At 38.4% G+C, this 19,995-nt stretch overlaps 3 protein-coding genes across 12 annotated transcripts in view; 2 read left to right on the forward strand and 1 right to left on the reverse strand.

The window, feature by feature from the left end:
* The window catches only part of LOC106744384, an 87,016-nt gene extending 79,997 nt beyond the window's left edge, over nt 1–7,019 (forward strand). For 6 of the 9 annotated variants that reach the window (XM_014619091.1, XM_014619093.1, XM_014619092.1 and 3 more), the window contains 4 exons: nt 3,282–3,448; nt 4,250–4,499; nt 5,404–5,587; nt 6,783–7,019. In XM_014619091.1, coding sequence (XP_014474577.1) covers nt 3,282–3,448; nt 4,250–4,499; nt 5,404–5,587; nt 6,783–6,929 — 748 coding nt within the window. In that variant the 3' untranslated portion in view covers nt 6,930–7,019. Of the gene's footprint in view, nt 1–3,271; nt 3,449–4,249; nt 4,500–5,403; nt 5,588–6,782 lie in introns of all 9 variants that reach the window. The other 3 variants (XM_014619098.1, XM_014619100.1, XM_014619099.1) reach the window with 1 other exon arrangement.
* Nucleotides 6,930–8,590, forward strand: LOC106744340 (the record flags this gene model as incomplete). The annotated part of the gene is made up of 1 exon (XM_014619016.1): nt 6,930–8,590. A coding segment is annotated over one exon (867 nt), but the record flags the coding sequence as incomplete, so codon positions are not given.
* Nucleotides 8,591–13,896: 5,306 nt separating this feature from the next.
* On the reverse strand, nt 13,897–19,197 carry LOC106744466 (chitinase-like protein Idgf4). 2 transcript variants are annotated; one of them, XM_014619278.1, is made up of 6 exons: nt 19,101–19,197; nt 18,486–18,615; nt 16,796–17,046; nt 16,299–16,602; nt 15,439–15,601; nt 13,897–14,672 (listed from the first exon to the last, which is right to left on the reverse strand). In XM_014619278.1, exons 2-6 carry the CDS (start codon nt 18,604–18,606, stop codon nt 14,210–14,212), a joined length of 1,302 nt encoding a protein of 433 aa, XP_014474764.1. In that variant the 5' UTR covers nt 18,607–18,615; nt 19,101–19,197; the 3' UTR covers nt 13,897–14,209. The 2 variants fall into 2 exon arrangements, with proteins under 2 accessions (XP_014474764.1, XP_014474763.1); XM_014619277.1 differs by lacking the exon at nt 19,101–19,197 and adding an exon at nt 18,815–18,868.
* Nucleotides 19,198–19,995: the final 798 nt, after the last annotated feature.

Raw genomic sequence — 19,995 nt, forward strand, 5'->3', positions numbered from 1 at the left:
ATATATATATATATATATATTTCGTCGAATATATATATATATATATTTGGTTCAATAAAAAAAATTTATCTTATTAAATATTCTTTTAGTGAAATAAAAAGAAATCGTTTAATATTTTTCTAGCCTAGTATTGCTTCTTTTAAATACTTTATTATTTGTGACAATTATTCTAATGTTTAGATGAAAATACCAAAGAAATATAGTACGTGCAAGTAAGTTATTTGACGTAAAGATATTTATTTAAAAAATTAATAGATTAAAATAAGTAATTATTAAAAGAGATTTAATTGAGAAGGGAAACAATTCTGTTTGTTGAATTAAATATTCGAATGTTCGTTTCATTCCTAAAGACAACATTGTTTCAATTTAAAAAATGCTATCAAATCTAAAGAAATCTTTTTCTCCGTGTGTGCATGTGTGTCCATTTCAAAAGCGAAACACGTACGAAATCAAAATTTATAAACAACGGATAATCTATTTATCTCTCTACAGAATGATGTTAAAATATTTTTTAAGTTTCCTTTAATTCCCGCGTTTTTGTCACGGAGAACAGAAAATTTCGATTTATTTCGCGCGCACATAATCATTTCATTTCGTTTAGATTGAACGAAAGCGTAAAATCTTATTTCTTTAATTGGCCTATTTTCAAGACGCTTCTTACTGCAGAGACACGAATTTCAACAAATATAAAATCGCGAAATCGGCTTTGTGTTGCGCGGAAGCGACAGGCAAAACAATTGCGCTGCGTGGTTCGTTGAACGTATGCAAATACAATCCATGGGACTGTTTATACTCCACTATATCGATTTAAATCGAAATAACACAGTCACTATCGTTTTTACGCCATCGTGATAGCAAACGAGGTCATTTCGCCGGTTCTTCGAGACATGCTGGTCTCTTTATTATTGCAGCGAACATGGAAAATTCGTTCGATTTTCTGGCGCACTATGGCTTCTGCCTCTCTTTTTACTACTTTTTTCGGAGTACACAGTGAGAAAGTTCGAAAATAATCTTAGGACAGGCAGAAGACTTTCATGTACGAAATATGGTACACTGTAAAATTCGATCGAAATATATTTTTATGGACGAAGCGAGAGAGAGAGAGAGAGAGAGAGAGAGAGAGAGAGAGAGAGAGAGAGAGAGAGAGAGAGAGAGAGGGGGGTGAAATATATTTCTTATTTAGAGTAAGTCTGTCGAAGCGGTCGAATCGCCTTTGTGCAGGTCTTAAATTTTATATATTCGCGCGTCCTAAATTCGCAGAAACGTTTGTTTTATATTTCTACGCGGAAAATTGGTCGGTTGAGCGCTTTTCGCGCAGACTCGTTTGTCAACGTCTTGTTTATTATCACGCTCATTAGCATAGAAACGCGATAATTCGCAGTGTTGAGACACGCGATTAAGGAATAAGAGAGAAGAAGAAGATTTGAAGTAGCCGATGTGTAATCTAGAGGATAATTATTATTATCTTGTGAATTATCATGCCCCCGCACGCACGTCGTCGGGAACACCAGCGAGTTTTCTCCGACACGAAAGTGTATGTAAATATTGTAAATAAAAATGCCCCTCACCGCAGAATGTCTTGACAGCCCTTTCTTGCGTACATCGCGTGCGAGTCGTGTCCCGGTGTAATTACGCTGCTTGCGAGCTTTTTGTATCAATTTCAGTATATAGGTTACTCTTAATCATTAATGTGCCGGCAAATAATAGATTGTTCCGCTTATACTCGTGCAGCTGACACTTCCGCACTCGACGCTGATGGCCGACCGTCTCTTTTTTAAATCGATCTCGTCACGATTCGCGCGGGATTTCATTTGTATGTACATACAGCACATACTAAATGAGATTGTCGACCGTACGTTGGGTTCATTATGAAAATTTAATTGGACTCACACTCCGTCGCTTTTTCCCTTTGATCTCGGACGTTAAATGTCTCGCTTAAAGATCAGGTTAACAGACATTTCTTCATCGGAATCAGTTAAATATATACCGCTTAAATATATACCGACATTTTAATATTATCTGTATGACGATTAATTTGCGGGAGATTATTTATTTCCGGTTTGCTTCCACTCAAAATATCGCACAGTAAAATATTTTGTGTTACAAACAATCCAGCCAAATTTTTGTGTTACTTTAACAAGGTGAATATGTTAATATATAAGGATTATTTCAGTAAATATCTAAGCAGAATAGAAAGTCATAAAAATCAAGATGACATCAAGATAGCGTCATAAAGTAATCATTTATAGAAAATCAAAGTGATGTTGTTTAATATCTTAAATAGAACGATAATTTGTCTTTTTCGTGCATTATGATTTGACTGTATAATGACTTCCTTATTTAGGAGATATTGTAGAACGTCCTTATGTCCACCACACTGAACTGTTTGTATTTCTTCTAAGGCTGAATCCTGGTATTTACTGCCAGTATTGAAAATCTATAGTTCATGTGATATAACATATATGTAGATTTTTAGTGGTAGTGAATATCGGAACTCAGTCTAAAAATACGTATACTATCCTCACGCATATTTCTTTACAAATAAATTACTATTACAAAAAAGTTTAAGTTGTTGTATTTAGAATTATAGTATTTTTAGTTTGTTATTTTAATTAGCTATATATAAACAAAACTATTTGTAATTATAATAAATAGAATATTGTTTTCATAAACAATTTTGTACATAGCTACTAAAGACTTATGATTATAAAAAATTATTAACATGTGCAACTTAAATATATCGAACAAACAGTTTATTTGGAAAGAATGAAATCTATAAATTCCAAAGTTATAATTTTATCAATTTTCTGTCATGATCAAAAAAATGAAAAATTTGAAAGTCATTTTACCGTCATTTTGACGTCATTTTAACGTTATTGTGACTTTTGCTCGAATATCTATTTTAATTTAGTACTTTTCTCTCTGTACTTTTTAACATATTCCTCTTGTTAAAGTAACACAAAAATCTAAGCGGATCCTTTCTAACACAACATTTTTTACTGCGCAGTAACGATTCAATATTTTTGTCAAGACAAATTCTCTCCTATATTTCTTCAGTTCGAAACTCACAACAGTTGTTTTACCTGAAGTAACATGCAAATCTGGCTTTATTAATCATTCATAAAAGAAACTATGCGTCGGAGCAGTCCAAATGTTCACATTGAGTCGATCAACTCTCGCCGATCGATCGAAATCGCTCAACGTCAGCGTCGAAGTGCGGCCTCGCTTAATCAAAGCTAACATTCTAAATCGATAATTGTGGAAAACCAAGCGCCTCATAGTCCGCAACGTAGACGCGAGCGGCTGAATCTGAGGATGAAGAGTCTCAGTCTGGACTCACCGGAGGGTACCGCGCACGTACGGCATCGTCCGCGCGATTACTACGCCGCCGGTCAGAGAGAGACCACACCGCCCCGGCACTCCGACAGCGGCAGTATCAACAGGCTGTGTGAGTAGCCGTGAGTCTCGCGTGACCCGTAAATTAACGTGGCATTAGGTCGGTGCATATAAAATGGTCGATTTGCGAAGCTTCTCGAATTGTCGAAAAGGCCGGTTCAGCGCCGTGCTCTCTTCGGCTTGGGTTCACAAGGCGAATTAGTCCTCTTTGATAGTCTATTAAGCGTTCTCTTAATCCACGCAAGAGCGACGTGACGCTCGTACGTCGAAGCTACCACATATGCGCGCGCTTTAGTTCGTGAAAATAATAATAAGAAAATATCTCTCTTTAATTCTCACGATTACGATGACACTCACGAAAATGCGCGCCAGAAGATTAGAATTTCATTTCGATTTAGTGTAGCCGGAGGCAAGTAGCGACGTAACGTTGTATAATTGCGACTCGTAATATAGAACATCGACGTTCTCTTTAGAGGGAATCGTATTAACGTCAGAATAATAAATTTCAGTACGCAGAATTCAACTTCAACGATACGAAGGTGCGAAAGAAGTTTTTGATATATGTAACACTCCCCCCCCCCCCCCCCCCNGAGTGGGCTCTCGCCCTCCTCGTCCTTTTTGAAGAACCCCTGCACTTCATCGAAACGAAATATCATTTGTTTTATTCTCAAAGGAATACGTAGAGAACACATTTGAGCGAGTCCCACTTTAAAGACATTTATAACTCTTCCCTCTGAGATGTATCTCCCCCCGAAGCTCGATAAACACACGAAACGGCCATTTCACATGTAGCAACCTAGTAGTTCTTTGACTGTACGAGCTCGCGAGCTCGCATGCGAATGTCGTTTTGCAGCACCCTGCAGCCCGGGTCAGAGCCACGGTATGCATAAGCACGTGAGGAGTGCCATCAGGATGTCGAGCATGGAGCTACCGGACGAGAACGAGAAGTCGTACTCGTCGGCAAGCACATCGCCGTGCCCGTCGCCGCATGCGAACAATCAGAACCACCTGAATCCGCCTGGTAAGCGAGTACTGCCGCCGAATAACCTCTACGTTGTCCTGTACAACTTCGAAGCACGGCATCGGGACGAGCTGGATCTGAAGTAAGAACTCGGCCAGTATTACGTGTTTTTATTAAAAATAAAAAATAATACTATGAAAAGTTATTCATTATTTATTATTAAATTAGCATTAAATTAAAGTTATTAAAATGGTTTAATTTATTATATATTTATTGTATTTATTTGTTAATTATATTAACAACTTTTAGTGCTAATTTAATAATTAATAACTTTTTTAATTCTAAAACTATTATAATAGTTATAGAAAGGTAAATTTTGTCCCATATATATAAATTAAAATACAATACAATCGTAAGAATTTTTTAATGTAATTAATATCGCGGATTGAAATAATGTTTTCAATTAATCTGTATTAAAAAGAAATATACAAGGTGGTTCGCAAGACTATCGAGTTAAAGGAAGAAAGGAGAAAGAGAAGCGCGCGCGTGCTATCGCAAGTCAAGCAAGTTAGTTTGCTGCAGTATTTCTTCATGTAGGCACGTGTCGAGTCAATCGTATGAAACAAAGGATTAATGCATGTTGTCTACAAAAATAAAGTTTTCGTAATTATTTTCTTCGAAAATTTTGATGAATTTTTGAAAGTCCGACTAACGTTGCAAAAAGAGAACCAATAATAATTATAATCATAAATTTTTAATTAGAACCGATTCATTACCGTATAAAATGTAATATGTGTTTTACTCAAACCTAATCTTACTGTACTGTGTTTCAACAAACTTAATTTACATAAAGTAAATGTTGCGATAGTCAGTGTAAACTGTTGAATTAAATATAAATATTGTACGCACCATTTTAGTTTATGTGTGAAAAATAAAAGTTTTATTGATTGAATATTGTTTTAATCAAAAAACCGTATGGTGTAAATTAATTAATCATACATAGTTAATCGGTACGGATGCAGAGAACGCGTCATTTGTGATTACAGGGCTGGTTACAAGGTTACGGTGATCGATAAATCGGAAAAAGACTGGTGGAAGGGCAAGTGTCTCGGTGGCCGCGCGGGTTACTTCCCGAGCGCGTACGTTATGCGAATCGAGTCCGGTCAGAAGACCCTTCAAGTCACCCGCAACCTGCAACTGGCCGATCAGACTACCCTGCTGCGAGATCAGGTATTGCGGAACTAACTTTTAATTATTCCGTGCGCACACAGACCAGTTCTCTTGCCGAACTCTTAACGCCGTTTCCTCTCCCGATTCGTCGATCTTCGACGTTGAAATGCCTCACGGTAATTAAATCCCGATTTTAAATTCCACGCAACGCCAACGTCAAGTCTATCTCAGGTAAGATCTTGTTACTCGAGTTTTCATTCCTCTGTCGCAAAAGAGAAAAAACCGTATCGCTCTTAGCCGCTTATAGGAGAATATTTTACCTGTGTTTACTATGTAAACTCAGGTGCGCTTATAGGGGAATTTTATTTGTCGCTTTGAAATCCCTAATACAATCACGTACAATTCCAACGTAAACCCTTCCTAAACCCATAACATTTACGTAAGTCCTCTCTCTTATTTTTAAATCCTCAAACGTTCTGCGCACGTAGAGGAACGCGGGAAGGGGGAGGGGGGGGGGAGAGATCTCTTACTCCCGCGGCCACATTACGAGGGCAGACTTGGACAAATATTATATATATTTGAAATAATAAGTAATAAATAAATCTATAACACTTTTGTTCAGAATTTATCAAATAATGATATTTATTTAAATAATCTATTTAACGATATTTATTTAAATAATTTATTTAAATGAATATATAAGCAATTTATTTGTTATTCCTCATTTGTTTTGTTTTTCTCTGTTTATTTTATAGATATAATAAGTACTTTTTTATTAAAAATTGTTTTAATATATTGTTGGGATAATAATATAATGAGTGCATAATATATTAAGTAAAAATAATATAACGAAACACGAGGTGTACATGCACGTACGCACATAGGCGCGCGCAAATAATAATAACATAAATAATAAATGACGAATAACAAATAATGCGAATAATTACAAACATGCGAATAACGAATAATTACATGTTTTCGAATAACAAATAACGTAAATAACGAATAAAGCAAATAATAAGTAAAAATTTATTTTAAAATAATAATAATTTTATTGGACGCTATAGTTATCGAATTGTACGTGGAACAAGGAATTACGAATGAACTTTGCAAGGGTGCAAATCAATTAGATCAATCATCAGTTAGACAAGAATTTACTCGAATAATGCCTGACTGCGGCAGTTGCTTCTCCTCATTTTCGAGTTCCCCCTCGCGAGAAGAGACGAAGCTTCACACACCGCGTTTATCTGTGCAGATCGTGATCCAAGTCGGCGACGAGGTAGACGGCGTAGCGATGGTGCGGTGCGCCGCGGACGTACGGTCGGCCGACCACACGGGCAAGGAGGGCGACGTGCTCTACAAGGAGATCCTGTGCCCCCTCAAGTACCTGCAGGAGGTGTGACAGCAGCCTTATCAAGGCAACGTGTTCGTGAACGAGCGTCGTCGATACGTCGACCTGCGCGACCGTTTCGTGACGCGTCGTCACGTCGCCGAGAAGTACTACGATTGCCTGCAGTGCGCCGAGCAATGCCGTCACGCGGACTTCGGCAATCCTAATGGCAACAGCAGCGGTGGCGGCGGCAACAACAACAACAGCGTCAGCAAGAACAGCGGCGGCGTTATCAGTCGAATTCGCGGTACTCGCCGTTTGCCCGCCACGAGCGTAGCGTTGTACGGCAAGGACGTGTCGTCGCCCCCGCTCGACGAGGCGAAGAAGATCCGCAACGGCAGAAGCAGCCTGTCGAGGCATCAGTCTGCCCACCTGACGCCAGCCAAGAAGAGGTCCTCGTTGGCCCGGCCAGTCCGCGTCCACGACTCCTTTGTGCAGCCCAGGAGGCTGATGGCGGCCGGCGACGAACATTCGCAGGAGTCGGCCGATGTTCCCGGCCACCAGGAGCAGTTCTTGCGGGACCAAGCGGGCGGAGTGTCGTACAAGAATCCGTGGTGGTGGCAGGAGCAGCGGGAGCGCGATCAGCAGCCTAACACGTCGAGCTACGCTTACCGGGACCCGGAGGAACGCGCCGGCGAGGACGGTTGGCCTATCCGTCTGCGGCTCGAGCAGATGCTGGAGCTGACGCTACCTCAGACGAAAAGGAGGAAGAAGAAGAAGAAGAAGAAGAAGTCGGCAGCGGCGACGATGATGCTGATGAAGCAGCAACAGCGCAACAGGCATGGCTTCAAGGACACCGAGAGGCTCCTCAAGGTACTCAGCATTAACAATGTGGACCAAGATAATAGGTACAACATCAAACGTTGTTCCGTCATGTAGAGTTAAATGCGGGCGAAGGAGAAATTCGAAGGGAGAGAGAGAGAGAGAGAAATACGCAGAGGTAATAATTAATTAATGAAGTAAAGTAAAGTAAGTACAGCGTGTAACAGAGATACCCTAGAGACTAACAAAAAAGCAGAAAACCAAGAAAAACATGTAGGACCGATACGTTCGTATCTGGAATACTCCGCTTCCGGGCGTTACTTGCGGCCAAGCGGAGCTGCAAGAATCGAGACGTGGGATTTGTTTCCGGTTTTTTCTCTCGGTCGAACTGCTCTCGTTCGCCGAGATACGTTGCATTCGTCGTGGCACGCGCGTGGCATACATCGTGTTTCGCATTTCATTAATTAAGCTCTATAGTATACTGGAGTGAGCCATCAAGCAGTGGAGATGTAATTCGTAGAAAAGGATGCTCAGACCCGAGTCGAAATTTTAATCCTATTTTAAGTCTAATTTAGTTCTACATTAATATGATGGTATTCATAGTTGGACTTTATATTTAAAGTTTTCTTAAATTCATCTTCAGATACTGAATGGCCCATCTCTTGGCTTATCTCATTAGCTACGAAAGAAAGGAAATCTTAAATATAAAGTCCGACTATGAATAAAAATATTCAATGATCTTCTATTATGTTCCTTTGATGCTGCAAATAGGGATGTTATTGCCGTTTTCTCCATTTGAAGACTTAATGTAGAAGCAAAATTTAGACTCTGGATTCCCATTTATAGAATTAAAGGTGCACTTATTGTGCTCCTTTGATGCTATAAATAGAAACTTATTTTTCCCTCTAAAGATTTAATATATAATTTAAATTTTTTATTTGATAATTATATATAATTATACATGACAAATTTTTTAATAGAAATATATAACCATGTTGCAATTTCACACAAACTTAATAAAGTATAATAATAAATAAAACAACATAAAGCTGTCAAATTAAAAAAATGCCCAAACTCAATTTACCACATTTGTTATGTTTATCATTCAGAAAATAGTGTGCACAAAAAGGACAGATGTTCCTATAATCGTTTATTTTTCCTTTCCTCCGGCGTAGCCGCAGATTTCTATAGTTTAATACAGGGAAGGCCACTCCAATATACCACAGTTTAGAGCTGAATAATTTTATTCGATATCCGAAGCCTGCGATGGTAGTGATAACGCGCGCGGCATGAAAACGCGACGAAGTACAAATGGGACGAATGGTCGCGCGGGAAAAATAAAGAAAAGGAAATGAAAAATGACTCGCATGCGTTCGGGTGTTCGTTTCAATTTTCGATACGATGCGAATGCGAGTGAATCGTTTCGATGCGATAATTGCAGCGCGATTTCTTACCGCAAAACCTGAAGCGCTTCACGCTCTCTATTCTTCAACGGCCACCGCGACCTCGATAACGCGCGCTAGCGTCTTAGATAGAAACCGTTTTCTCCCCGACCCCGTCGTTGCGTTCTTTCCGATCGTTCTCTCAGTTTAGTGATAGAAATCACCTACCCGCCGCGTATCCGATCCGCTACTTAGACATCCCCCGAGATATAATATCCTCCTTGTTGCTTTGATCGGATGTTTTTACTTTTATAGGACGAAGTGGTCAATGTCGATCCATTGAGAAAATTAAAACGAGAAAAAGAGAGAAAAAAATAGATAAAGAATATAGAAGAGACCCTTGAGACGGACGACTCGTTCGTTGTTAACATTGTATTGCATTTCGGTGTGCGGATTACCACGTCACGTTTCGTTTCACCCGATGCACTTTGTGTCCGTGCAGATGTACGATGCGCGGAGCTAGTCGTTTGTATGTACCACCCGCGCAAAAACGAACCAAAAATCGTAAATTTAGGAAGAAAAAAGATATAGCGAGAAAAAATAGGTGGAAGATAAAAAGGAGAAAGATAAGATTAGGGAGGAAAAGGGAGGGAGGGAGAAAGTAAAACCAATTTCATTCCACTAAACTGCCTGGGATCATCGCGGACGCCAAAGTCGCGAGCTCCTCCCAAGTTTTACGACACAGCACCGCTCCGAATTATTTTTTATATCGAGAACACCGACGGGCTGTTATTCTGTCGGGCGCGAAAATGATTAACGGCGGCTTTGCGATTCGCTCGTTTGTGATCGAAGAGACGAGCGGATGCGGGAGGTACGTCGCATTTGCAAGAATTAGCTCAATCTCATCCAAATAGTGTAATATCGAGTAATTTAAATGCGAAACATGGAATTTCTTCCCACATTGCCGATCCAGCTTTAATCGTAGCGTGTAATTCATTTTCTCCTCAATCATTTTTCGTCAATTCGCTTTTATGTGCGCTGATAAGTGAGTTTGGCTGGTCTCGGTTGAAAAAAACAAAATTTCTAGTTATAAGAACCAAATTTGACTCATGAGAACTACAAAGAACCTTACTTATTTTGTATTATGTAGGTCCCTTGTTTAGTAACGGGACTTAGCTAAAATGAAAGATTATTGTTAGGAGATCAAAATGTTCCATAGATATAATCCTCTAAGTCAACGCCGTTCACAGATACATTCTTTGGAACATTGCAGAAATATACTAAATGGAATTTTTGTATTCGATTTCTCGGCGTCCAGGGCACCTCCTCGTGATGAACAGTGATAACAGTTAACAAACTATTTTAAGAAATACCAATTTCAAGTACTTATCGTCTGATGTTACTGACCTAACGGACTCCCTGGACGTGAGCTATGCCGTTGTCGGAGAAATTCGGATTAGTAAGGCAATGACAGACTTCAGAATCGCTGTAATTCTTCACAAAATATGTTTCATTCTGATATTCTATAAACCGATAATATAATATTGCTCAGCTTATGTTGAATCGACTTCACAAACTAAATAAACTAGCTCCAGTCATCGAAGACCAAAATCTCAATCATAGATCTGCACAATTCACTTTATGGGATAGTTAAGAAATAGTAGATTTTCGTTTGTTAACAGAGAAAGATTTGTACATAATAAGTCTTGGCAATTATTCAGATAAAACAATCTTATCGTGGACAAAATCTCATCGTGGAGAATATCTAACAGCCGATGGACGCTACTTTATTGAGGTAAGTTGCAATAATACAGAAATCGAAGATCTTAACAATTATAATATTGTGTTAAAATCTCCTCTGCTTATTAAAGCAAGAATTCAATCGAGATACGTGAATCGAACACAATATCATGTTTATACTTTAATTAAATACTTGGTGATATAGGAGCATGAGCAATTAAAGGATATTATTGTACTTGTAAAAATGGATGTAGAACCGTAGTGTATGTTGTGCGCATGTAATGACTCTATTATAGTATCTAGGATACGCGAGAAACTTCGACCAAGATATTAGAGTACCTGCAAAAAAAGCAAATGATATTTTCGTTTTATTAGGATCGTCAGATAAGGAAACTTAAGCGATTTGCCAATTCCAGCAGTTCCTTTTTTGCAAAGGACATATCAGATTTTCAATAGTCTGTCATCCCTGTTGAAGATTCCCACAAAAATCCAATGAAGCTCGTGTGAATCCATACAGGATAAGAAAAATCCATATTAGAAATCTACATAGTGTGTAGAAATCCACATAGGAATCCTCATGTTTTGTGAAAATTCATGTAACCTATATGGATTCCTACCTAGGAGCTGAGATTTTAGCGCAAATCCCCAGGAATAGCTATGGGATTCCATACGGATTTCCTGTATGGATTCCCACCTGATATTTTTCAACAGGGATCCTCTATTGATCAGTATGCATTACTAGACGTGAAGGGCCCGAAATGGGTAAGTTTCTTTCGTTTCCTTCAGCCAAAACGCGTTTAGTTGTCCATTCCCGGGAGAAAAAAGATCATATATGAAATTTGCCCATATATGACTTTATATAATCATATATATCCACAACGGAAAAATACTGTTGTTTACAAATTATATGCAAATACAATCGAAATAAATGCTTCCGGCTACTTGTGCTTCTGACAGCACACGATATCGACATTTAATTAAATGACGAAGCATTATTTTTTTCGTATACGATCAAATATGTAACCACACATATGGGCAAAATTCATATATGATTTTATATAATCATATATAATAATTTTTTCCCGGCTTGTCAGATAGATCTAACCAAACTCATTTTTCAGTATAACACCAATCATGTTAGAGTTACAGCCGGCGAATTCGGATTGTCACATCGTTATTATCGCCTTATCGAATTGACAATGTATACGATGTATCGAGAAAAATGGAACTTTCGTACGAATGTGAAACGTACCCCCGTCGTTCGCTCGGTTCTCCGAGTCGTCTCATTAACGGCAATCGTCCAGAGGAGAGTAAGCAGCAAGTACCTACAAAGAAACGGATGTACACGCGTAATCCAAGTGCCATATAGCGTCGCAACAGCATAAAGCCTAAGCATTTGAATAAACGTTCCAGTATTAGGTGTAACGAACAAGTGTGTGAGTAACGTTGACGTAAATTCGTGGCGCGATATGATTTGAGACGCACTCCCCTTCGTCGTGTCATAGACACCCACACGCATATAGTGTAAAACAAACAAGAAAACCCCCTGTCCGCAAACGAAAGTCACGTGGGAGGAAAGTTGATTCGCTCGAGTTCACCGTGCGCGCGTTGAGGTCACACGCTGCTAATATATATTCCGATCGCGCTCATCGCGAATTGTCGGGAGAGAAGGACGTCGCTCCGCTGGCAAATCTCGAAATTTTCGTCGAAACCACCTCCTCCCCCCTCCGATTATTCCACAAGCGGTGGCACTTTCGTCGCGAATCGACATTTTTTTAAAACTCCGCTCACAACCGCCCTCGACCTCCGCGCGCGAATTCGCGAATTGAAAAATGAGATAATCGTAGTTCTAAACACCGGGCGGAAGATTAGAGACAGCGGATAAAGAAATATCCTTTCGTTATGCGTTGCGTTATACTGTATTCACACTGGAGTGCCCTTTCTTCGTTGATGTGTCTGTCGAATTATTAACTATTATAGCGCATAGAGACGTAAGCTGTTCCAACTCTACCACGCCCAGTATTTCGTAAGAGTGCGCGTTTTTACGCTAGTCCGAAAAAGCGGCGAGCGATTTATCGATCGCAGTTTCATCCGTCAGTTCGGGAGATCGGCAGGCGATCGATGCGAAGCGCGCGTTGTGCAAACGTCGACGATCCGCTCGATCGGGCCGTCGATTCACCGACGAGTCATTGTGTGTGCATTGAGTGTACACGGAGAACAAAAATTGCTACGTTCAAATCAATATTTGCCAAAGAGTATTGAAGTAGTTTATCTTATTTGAATTAAGTATTACTTGAATATAGCGCACTGGAAGAAAAAAGCTGCTACATTACTTGATTCAAATAAAACAAACTATTTAAACGTAGCAATTTTTTTTCCTTTAGTGTATCCTTCTTTCTTTTTTTCCTCTTTTTTCTTTCTTTTTTCTTTTCTTTATTTCGAATTCACTGTGCCGATAAGAGAGAAGGTTCGATTCGACTGGCGTTTGAAGAATGGCTGCGAGAATTAATCGTATCTGGTGTGACGTAATCCTTAATGTTGGATATGTTAATGAGTCTAGTCTATTTATAAGAGAACCTTTGCTATACACCCGTGCAAATGTATCGTTTGGCCGGAAAAATAGACTGCACGAAAAATATATTATCTATATAAATATATATATATATATATATACATATATATATATATATATATATATCATATACATATGTGTAGATTCATTCGTTTACGCCAACTCCCCTGTTCCTTCTTGCTCCTTTACCGATGGTCTCTTTCGGGACCGGCGTCTCTTGCGTCTCTTTCTCCTTCCATGTATAATTCCTTACCTCGCGAAAAATCAACGAATCTGACGCGAAGAGAAATCTCGCACAAAATTTTGTTTCGTAAAGCTGCTTCGCCGACTGATTACAGAGTCAGAAATAGACGGGACGATAAAGCTGACAGAAATGTACTCGAAATAACTGTTTCGCGATGGCACAACTCTGGAATCTTCTTTTCTCTCGCCCATCTCGCCGGCGGCTTGCGCGTCAATTTGTCTATTTTTGCAACGAGTAACCTTATCTAAATAGTAATTGGGAATCAAAACAAATTCCACGTATAATGGGAAAGCAGCATTATATTTTTTATTACGATCACGAGTAACGAGTAGCCAACTTCGCCGGCGTTACAATCCCGCGAGAAAGTTCTCTCGTTAAAAGTTCTCTCTCAACTTCATTAAAAAAAATCATCCGTTCGAGCCGATGTAACACAATGTCATGCGTGTAAATACGAATCCTACTTGAAAAATAAAAAATAGTGGTTTGTCTCTGATAAGGTAGATTTGCGAGCTCCACGAAATCTCTTTGCGTGCTCTTCGACTTCAGTTCTGAGCACACAATCTGAGCATGCTCCACCCTTAAACCTGGTGCTCTACAGCTTGTACTTAGCTCCTCGGATGATCGGGTACTTATCGCCGGTGCAGACACCCCTGAAATCGTCCAAAGACAGATCCACGATCGCCACACCGCCAAGCCCCTTCGACTTGACGTATGCGGCTTTATTGCCGGCGGTGTCCGGGTCCTCGTAACCCGCCCAGATCCCTTCCTCGCCAGTATCGCTGTTGACCGATTGATAAGCGTAGCTACCGTACTTCTTGGACGGGTCACTGACGCGTCGGAGCCGACCTGCCGCATGTTCGGTCAGCTTGGCGCACATCTCGGAGTAGGACAGCACCCCTGGTTCATTGGTGTGAGGTCCTGGAGCGCCCGGACCATCGGTCACGATGGGGGGTACACCGGAAATCTGGCTGTCAGACGTCAGTTTCCACGTGCGAGCGTAAGTCGGGATGCCAACCACAATCTTGCTGCCAGGAGTACCGTGCTCCAACCAATATCTGAGGACAGAGTGCAAAGTTACTTTCTTGCGTTTAAAAGAATATATAAATCAGATATAAAGATATATAAGAATATATAAGATTATTTAGTCTTTGTTCTAAGATTTTTTTATATCTATTATAGTTCTTTTTATAAGCGAAAAGAGGAGAAATGTCTAACGAAAAATCGAATTTTTGATTTCGAATGTTAATAACTTATCAAAAATTAATATTTTGAATATTTATAATATCTGTAAAAATCGGTTATGACAAATATCAAATCATCTTACTAAGAATATTTATGCAAAACTAGAGCTAAATCGGTTTAATAGTTCTTGAAAAATTTCGGATACCGATTAATGACGAACTTCACGGAAGTAATGACAGTGTTACATATTAACTTTTTGTAATTGATTTCATATAATAAATAAAAATATGAGGAATCATCCCTCAAAAAGACATCCTCATAAAATCAATAATGTAGTCAGCAGAAGAATTCAAATATTAATCGTTTTCCGAGCCGATCAGGTATATGTAGACCCCTTAATTGAAAAAGGCTAACAAATAGCCAGCGCTGATATCACCCCAGAAAATTATCTGCATAAGATACAAACAGATCTTGGAATTTTGCTTCGAATATCTCTCGATAAATTTCTCGTCATTTTCCGAGTAGCAATTTGAGATATTGCGAAATATAATTTGTTAACGGCGCAAATGATATCGCGAATCACAAGTTGCGAAATCAAGAGGAAATAACGAATGCTGATGTGTGAATTATCGGACTTGCCTCGCCGAAACATCGATATTATCTTCCGCCACGCGTCCGTAACTGCTGTAAATCGGCGCTGGGAAATCGGCTTCTTTCGGGTGCATTTCCGGTGTCTTCTGGTCGAAGGTGAAGAGATGCACGGCTTCGATGTTGGGCGCCAACAGTCTCGCATCGTAGTACACTGTCAATGAGAGGAAAATTTACAACTTTATACGATGGAAACATAATAACATACTGTTGGATCCAAAATCCAAAAATTCAGATCAATTTTTGAATCAATCAATTTGATTTGATTGCTTTCGATGCGAACAAATTATTTATTAACCAAATAATCGTCGTTGTTGCTTGTGATTTCGTTTTAATTGCCCGACAATTCGAATTGGTATCTTGCAACATTTACAAGTCGAAGATAGACGATTTGAGTTATTACTAATTTTAAACATTTTCTCCTTCATTTGCATTTATATTCTGTAGTTTAATTGGGCACACTGGAATCTGTGCGACTCAGAAACTTTTTTGATACATTTTTACTTAAATATCTGCAAATCTATTTATCCAATTATATAGATATTATAGTTTTGAATGTACGAAAAAATAAATTTGAAAAATTTGTCGCAATCATTATTTTAAAAATAAATGATTTTTAAAGTATTAGAGCAGACAATGTAGTGCTCTGCACAGAAAAGGTAAAAAAATTGGTATGCTTTAAGAAAAGAATTCTATGTTTATATGTGCGATAATTCAAGATTTAACAATTATAAGATCTTAATTTTTCGCTTGGGCCAATTTAATTCATAAATGTCAAATTAGGGTTAATATTAGTTGTGAGTTGTTAATTTAAAACGTTATTTAATTAATTTCGTTATTAATCTACGAACCACTGGCGTTCACGTGAGGCAATACCGTGACGGTCAGAGACTTAAATCGCGGCCTGAGCTGCGTCTTGAGGTCACGGACTAAGATAGTAAAACCGTCGCGGTGCTCTTGCTCCTTGTCGTCCTTGAATTTGCCATAACCCAGCTTCTTCTTGAGACCGTGCCAGAAAGAACCGATAGCGCTACGTTGCTTCTTGGGCCTGACAGGTGGGAACTGCCACGCCAGGTCGATACCGTCGAAGTCGTAGTCGTTCAGCAGGCGATTCACGGAGTTGATGAATTTCGTTCTACCTTCCGAGGTCTCGGTCTACGCCAATCCCAGAATTCTCAATTATTCTCCCTCAAATCGTTCGTTTGTTGCTTTATCATTTTTTCGTTTCCTTTAATTTCTTCTTATTTCATTTTTGTTCCGTGTGAGCAAAATATTAATCTTTATTTAAGTATTATTTATTATTCAAGCATCGAAAACCTCATCCTAATTATGCCAAGCACGCACTCACCAACACGAGGTACTTGTGCTCCTCATCGTAAGGATCGGAGTTTCCTCCAATGCTCAGGTAGATCTTCAGATCAGGGAACGAACGCTTCAGTTGCGTGGCCAATCTATAATAAGAGTATCCCGAGCCGGTGTCTAAGTTTGGAGAGCCAGGCACGACCTCAAAGTCGGGATTGATGTGAGCATATCCGTAGACCAGGTGAGTGCAAAGGGACAAAGCGGGTCTGACGTCCTCTAGCTGGAACTTCGCTGGACCTTGAGAGGAAAGACAAATTTTTAGTACCTCTTAGTTTTAATATTAATAATAATAATAACATCGCAACTTGAGTGAACTATAGAAATACTATATTACCGTATTTAAAGTATTACGATAATCACTGAAATTTTATATCTATTGAAACTGTGCGTCAGAAAACGTAAATACGCGAAACGCGAGAATTCGTATTGTTTAAATATGCTGTTTAAATATAATGACTCTTCAATTACGTATTCGGTAATTTGAAATTTCCAGATGTCAGATTTGCTTTGCCATTTAAGATACCATTCAAGTTGACCTTAATATTTATCAGCATATAGACACAGTACGGTAAACACTCTCTGGTAAATACAAATCAACGATGCAGGCAAAATATTACTAGCTTCAAACGCCCGTAATATACAAGACATATAACGCGGTGAAATCATCAAAGTAATATAGTAATATAAATATAATAATTTCATAATTATTTTAAATAAAAATAGAGAGAGAATGAGGGAAAGAGAGAGAGAGAGAGAGAGAATAACCTATCAGTCGAGCGTGAAACAATGTTAAAAGTTATTATCATTTGACCTTTGTACACGGATGAAATTTATCCTTAATAATATTCGTAAATGTTGAATTCAACGTGTTTAACATTTTGCCCAGTGTACAAAATAATATACATTAACTTTGGGCTTTCTCCAAATTTCGTTAGTAAAATTTCTGTTAGTAAAGTAATGGTTCCGTCGATATAATATTATCAATCCATTCTAAATGAAGCTATATTCTTCACCTTAACTCATGAAATAGTGTCTTTCTAGTTGAAGACTAATATATGCAATTGCATATAGACTAAAAAACGTCGACACACATATTTATATAAAGTTATTTATGAAGAAATGTAAGTATATTTTACTTATGAAAGTTTTGCCCGGTGTTCTTCAACGACTATGTTATAAACAAGAGAAAATAAATATTTTTTAAATAAAACAATTTTAATATTTTCTCATTCTTATATCTTAAAAACTCCCAATATATATAATTATGTAGATCAGAAAATGTACGTCATAAAATCGTACTTCTTGACGGCCAATTTTAATCGGATAAAAATTTCCATCAACGTCCCTTAAGACGATCTTATAAATTACAACATTTCCAGTGAGTCCGACGCGTGGGTCTTAAATGATTAATGAGATCGCAAGTTTCGGAAAGTAACAGCCGCAAGCGAGAGATGAAGTTCCTCCGTTATCTTTAGTTCGGAAATTATCTTCGACCATTTTAACGTTAACTTTCGCTACTCACACCGGCACACGCGTTCTAATAGGAGATTCAATCGGCTGATAATGAGGAACGATCGAACAACCATTTGTGTTTTTCTCAAACGCCGCGAAGCGAATACTCCACTGACGAATTTCGAGACAAAGCACGAGTAATAAGCGCAATTAGCGAGACTCACCTTGTCTCTCATAGGCGGTACTATTCCAATAACACACCACCTTGCTGTGCTCGTGAGGATCGACGCTGAGCGCTGTCTGGATGCACAGCACCGAGAAAATGGTCAAAAGCAACGTCTTCATCCTCGCTGTCTGGAACCATAACGCGCTCATAATTAATCCGATCAGCCGAGCGTTATTAAATCGGTTTTACTTTGCATCACGCAAACTGCTAAGCTAATTCGATAACACTCCGACCGTCTCCCGTTTCTCCGACGGTTACGGTCGTCGAAGAGGCGTACGCAACTATGATCGCTATGCGACACGCGAAAATGGGTGAGATGATGCAAACCGTTTTCTGACAAAGCGTCATCCGATGGTATTCTGGCATCTTACGATATTTGATTTATTTATCTTTTGTATGTTATTTAAAGTCTTTTTCAAGTTGACACTCCAGTATTCTTACTGGTCAAGATTTTAATTTTTTATTTAATATGAGAGATCTAAGATTTTATGTTCTTTTTTACATTGGATCGATTTTCTTTCTTTTCTTTTTAATTTAGAGGTTTTTTGCTTAGTTTTTCGAACGTTAGGAAGGATTTTGTTTTACATGCGTCTTATTTTTATTCACGTCTTACCTTCAGTAACGACCGGAGCGTACTGACGCGCCGTTGCTCCTTGTTAAGGACTTTGAAACCTCGATCCGATCTTCGTGTAGTGGGGCCGATATTACGTCAGTCCCGTGATCGCTCATAAGTGAGTTTCGTCTTCGTGTTGGTACACACAGCCGAGGTGCTCGGTCATGAATTCGTCATATGAACGTTCGTAACTCACGCAGACTAGAGCAGCCAAGGTCGGAGGTTGCGAAAATTATCATCATGAAAGCAACACTTTACACTAGCTTACGTGTCGTATCGATACTACTATTCGTGTAATTAGCGATTACCATATTCTCAGTAAATGCCAGGAAAACGATCTGGGCCTACTTCTAATTTTTTCAAAAACACGCTCATTTATCAAATTTGTTTTTAATATGCTCGATGAGAAGAATATGAAACCTTAATAATTATCATTTTTTATTATATTGACGATTCTTACGCAATAAAAAATTTTGTGTTAAATTTAACGCATTTCACGATTGTACCAAACAATCCACACAAATTTTTGTGTTAATTTATTTTAATTAATTTAATTTATTTGTTAATTTTTAAATTAAATTTAACATAAGATGAATATGTTGAAAAGTAACACAAATATTATGTACAAAATTAATATTCATGATATGTTGGTCGATACTAAAATATAAAATGTGCTATTTTAACATTTACAAATGTTGAATATCGACTGAAGTATATATATATATATATTGAAATAACATAAACAAAATAAGTTAAATTAACTTATGAGTATGTCAAAAAATGTAACACAAAAACTTTAACGAATTCCGATTTTAGCACAAGTACAAAATGTTTTTTATATTATGCACATATTATCCATACATATATATTATCCGTGTATATTTATAATATACTT

The sequence above is a fragment of the Dinoponera quadriceps genome, unplaced genomic scaffold (genome assembly GCF_001313825.1).
Source record: "Dinoponera quadriceps isolate SergipeBrazil2010 unplaced genomic scaffold, ASM131382v1 scaffold777, whole genome shotgun sequence".
NCBI classification, from domain to species: Eukaryota; Metazoa; Arthropoda; class Insecta; order Hymenoptera; family Formicidae; genus Dinoponera; species Dinoponera quadriceps.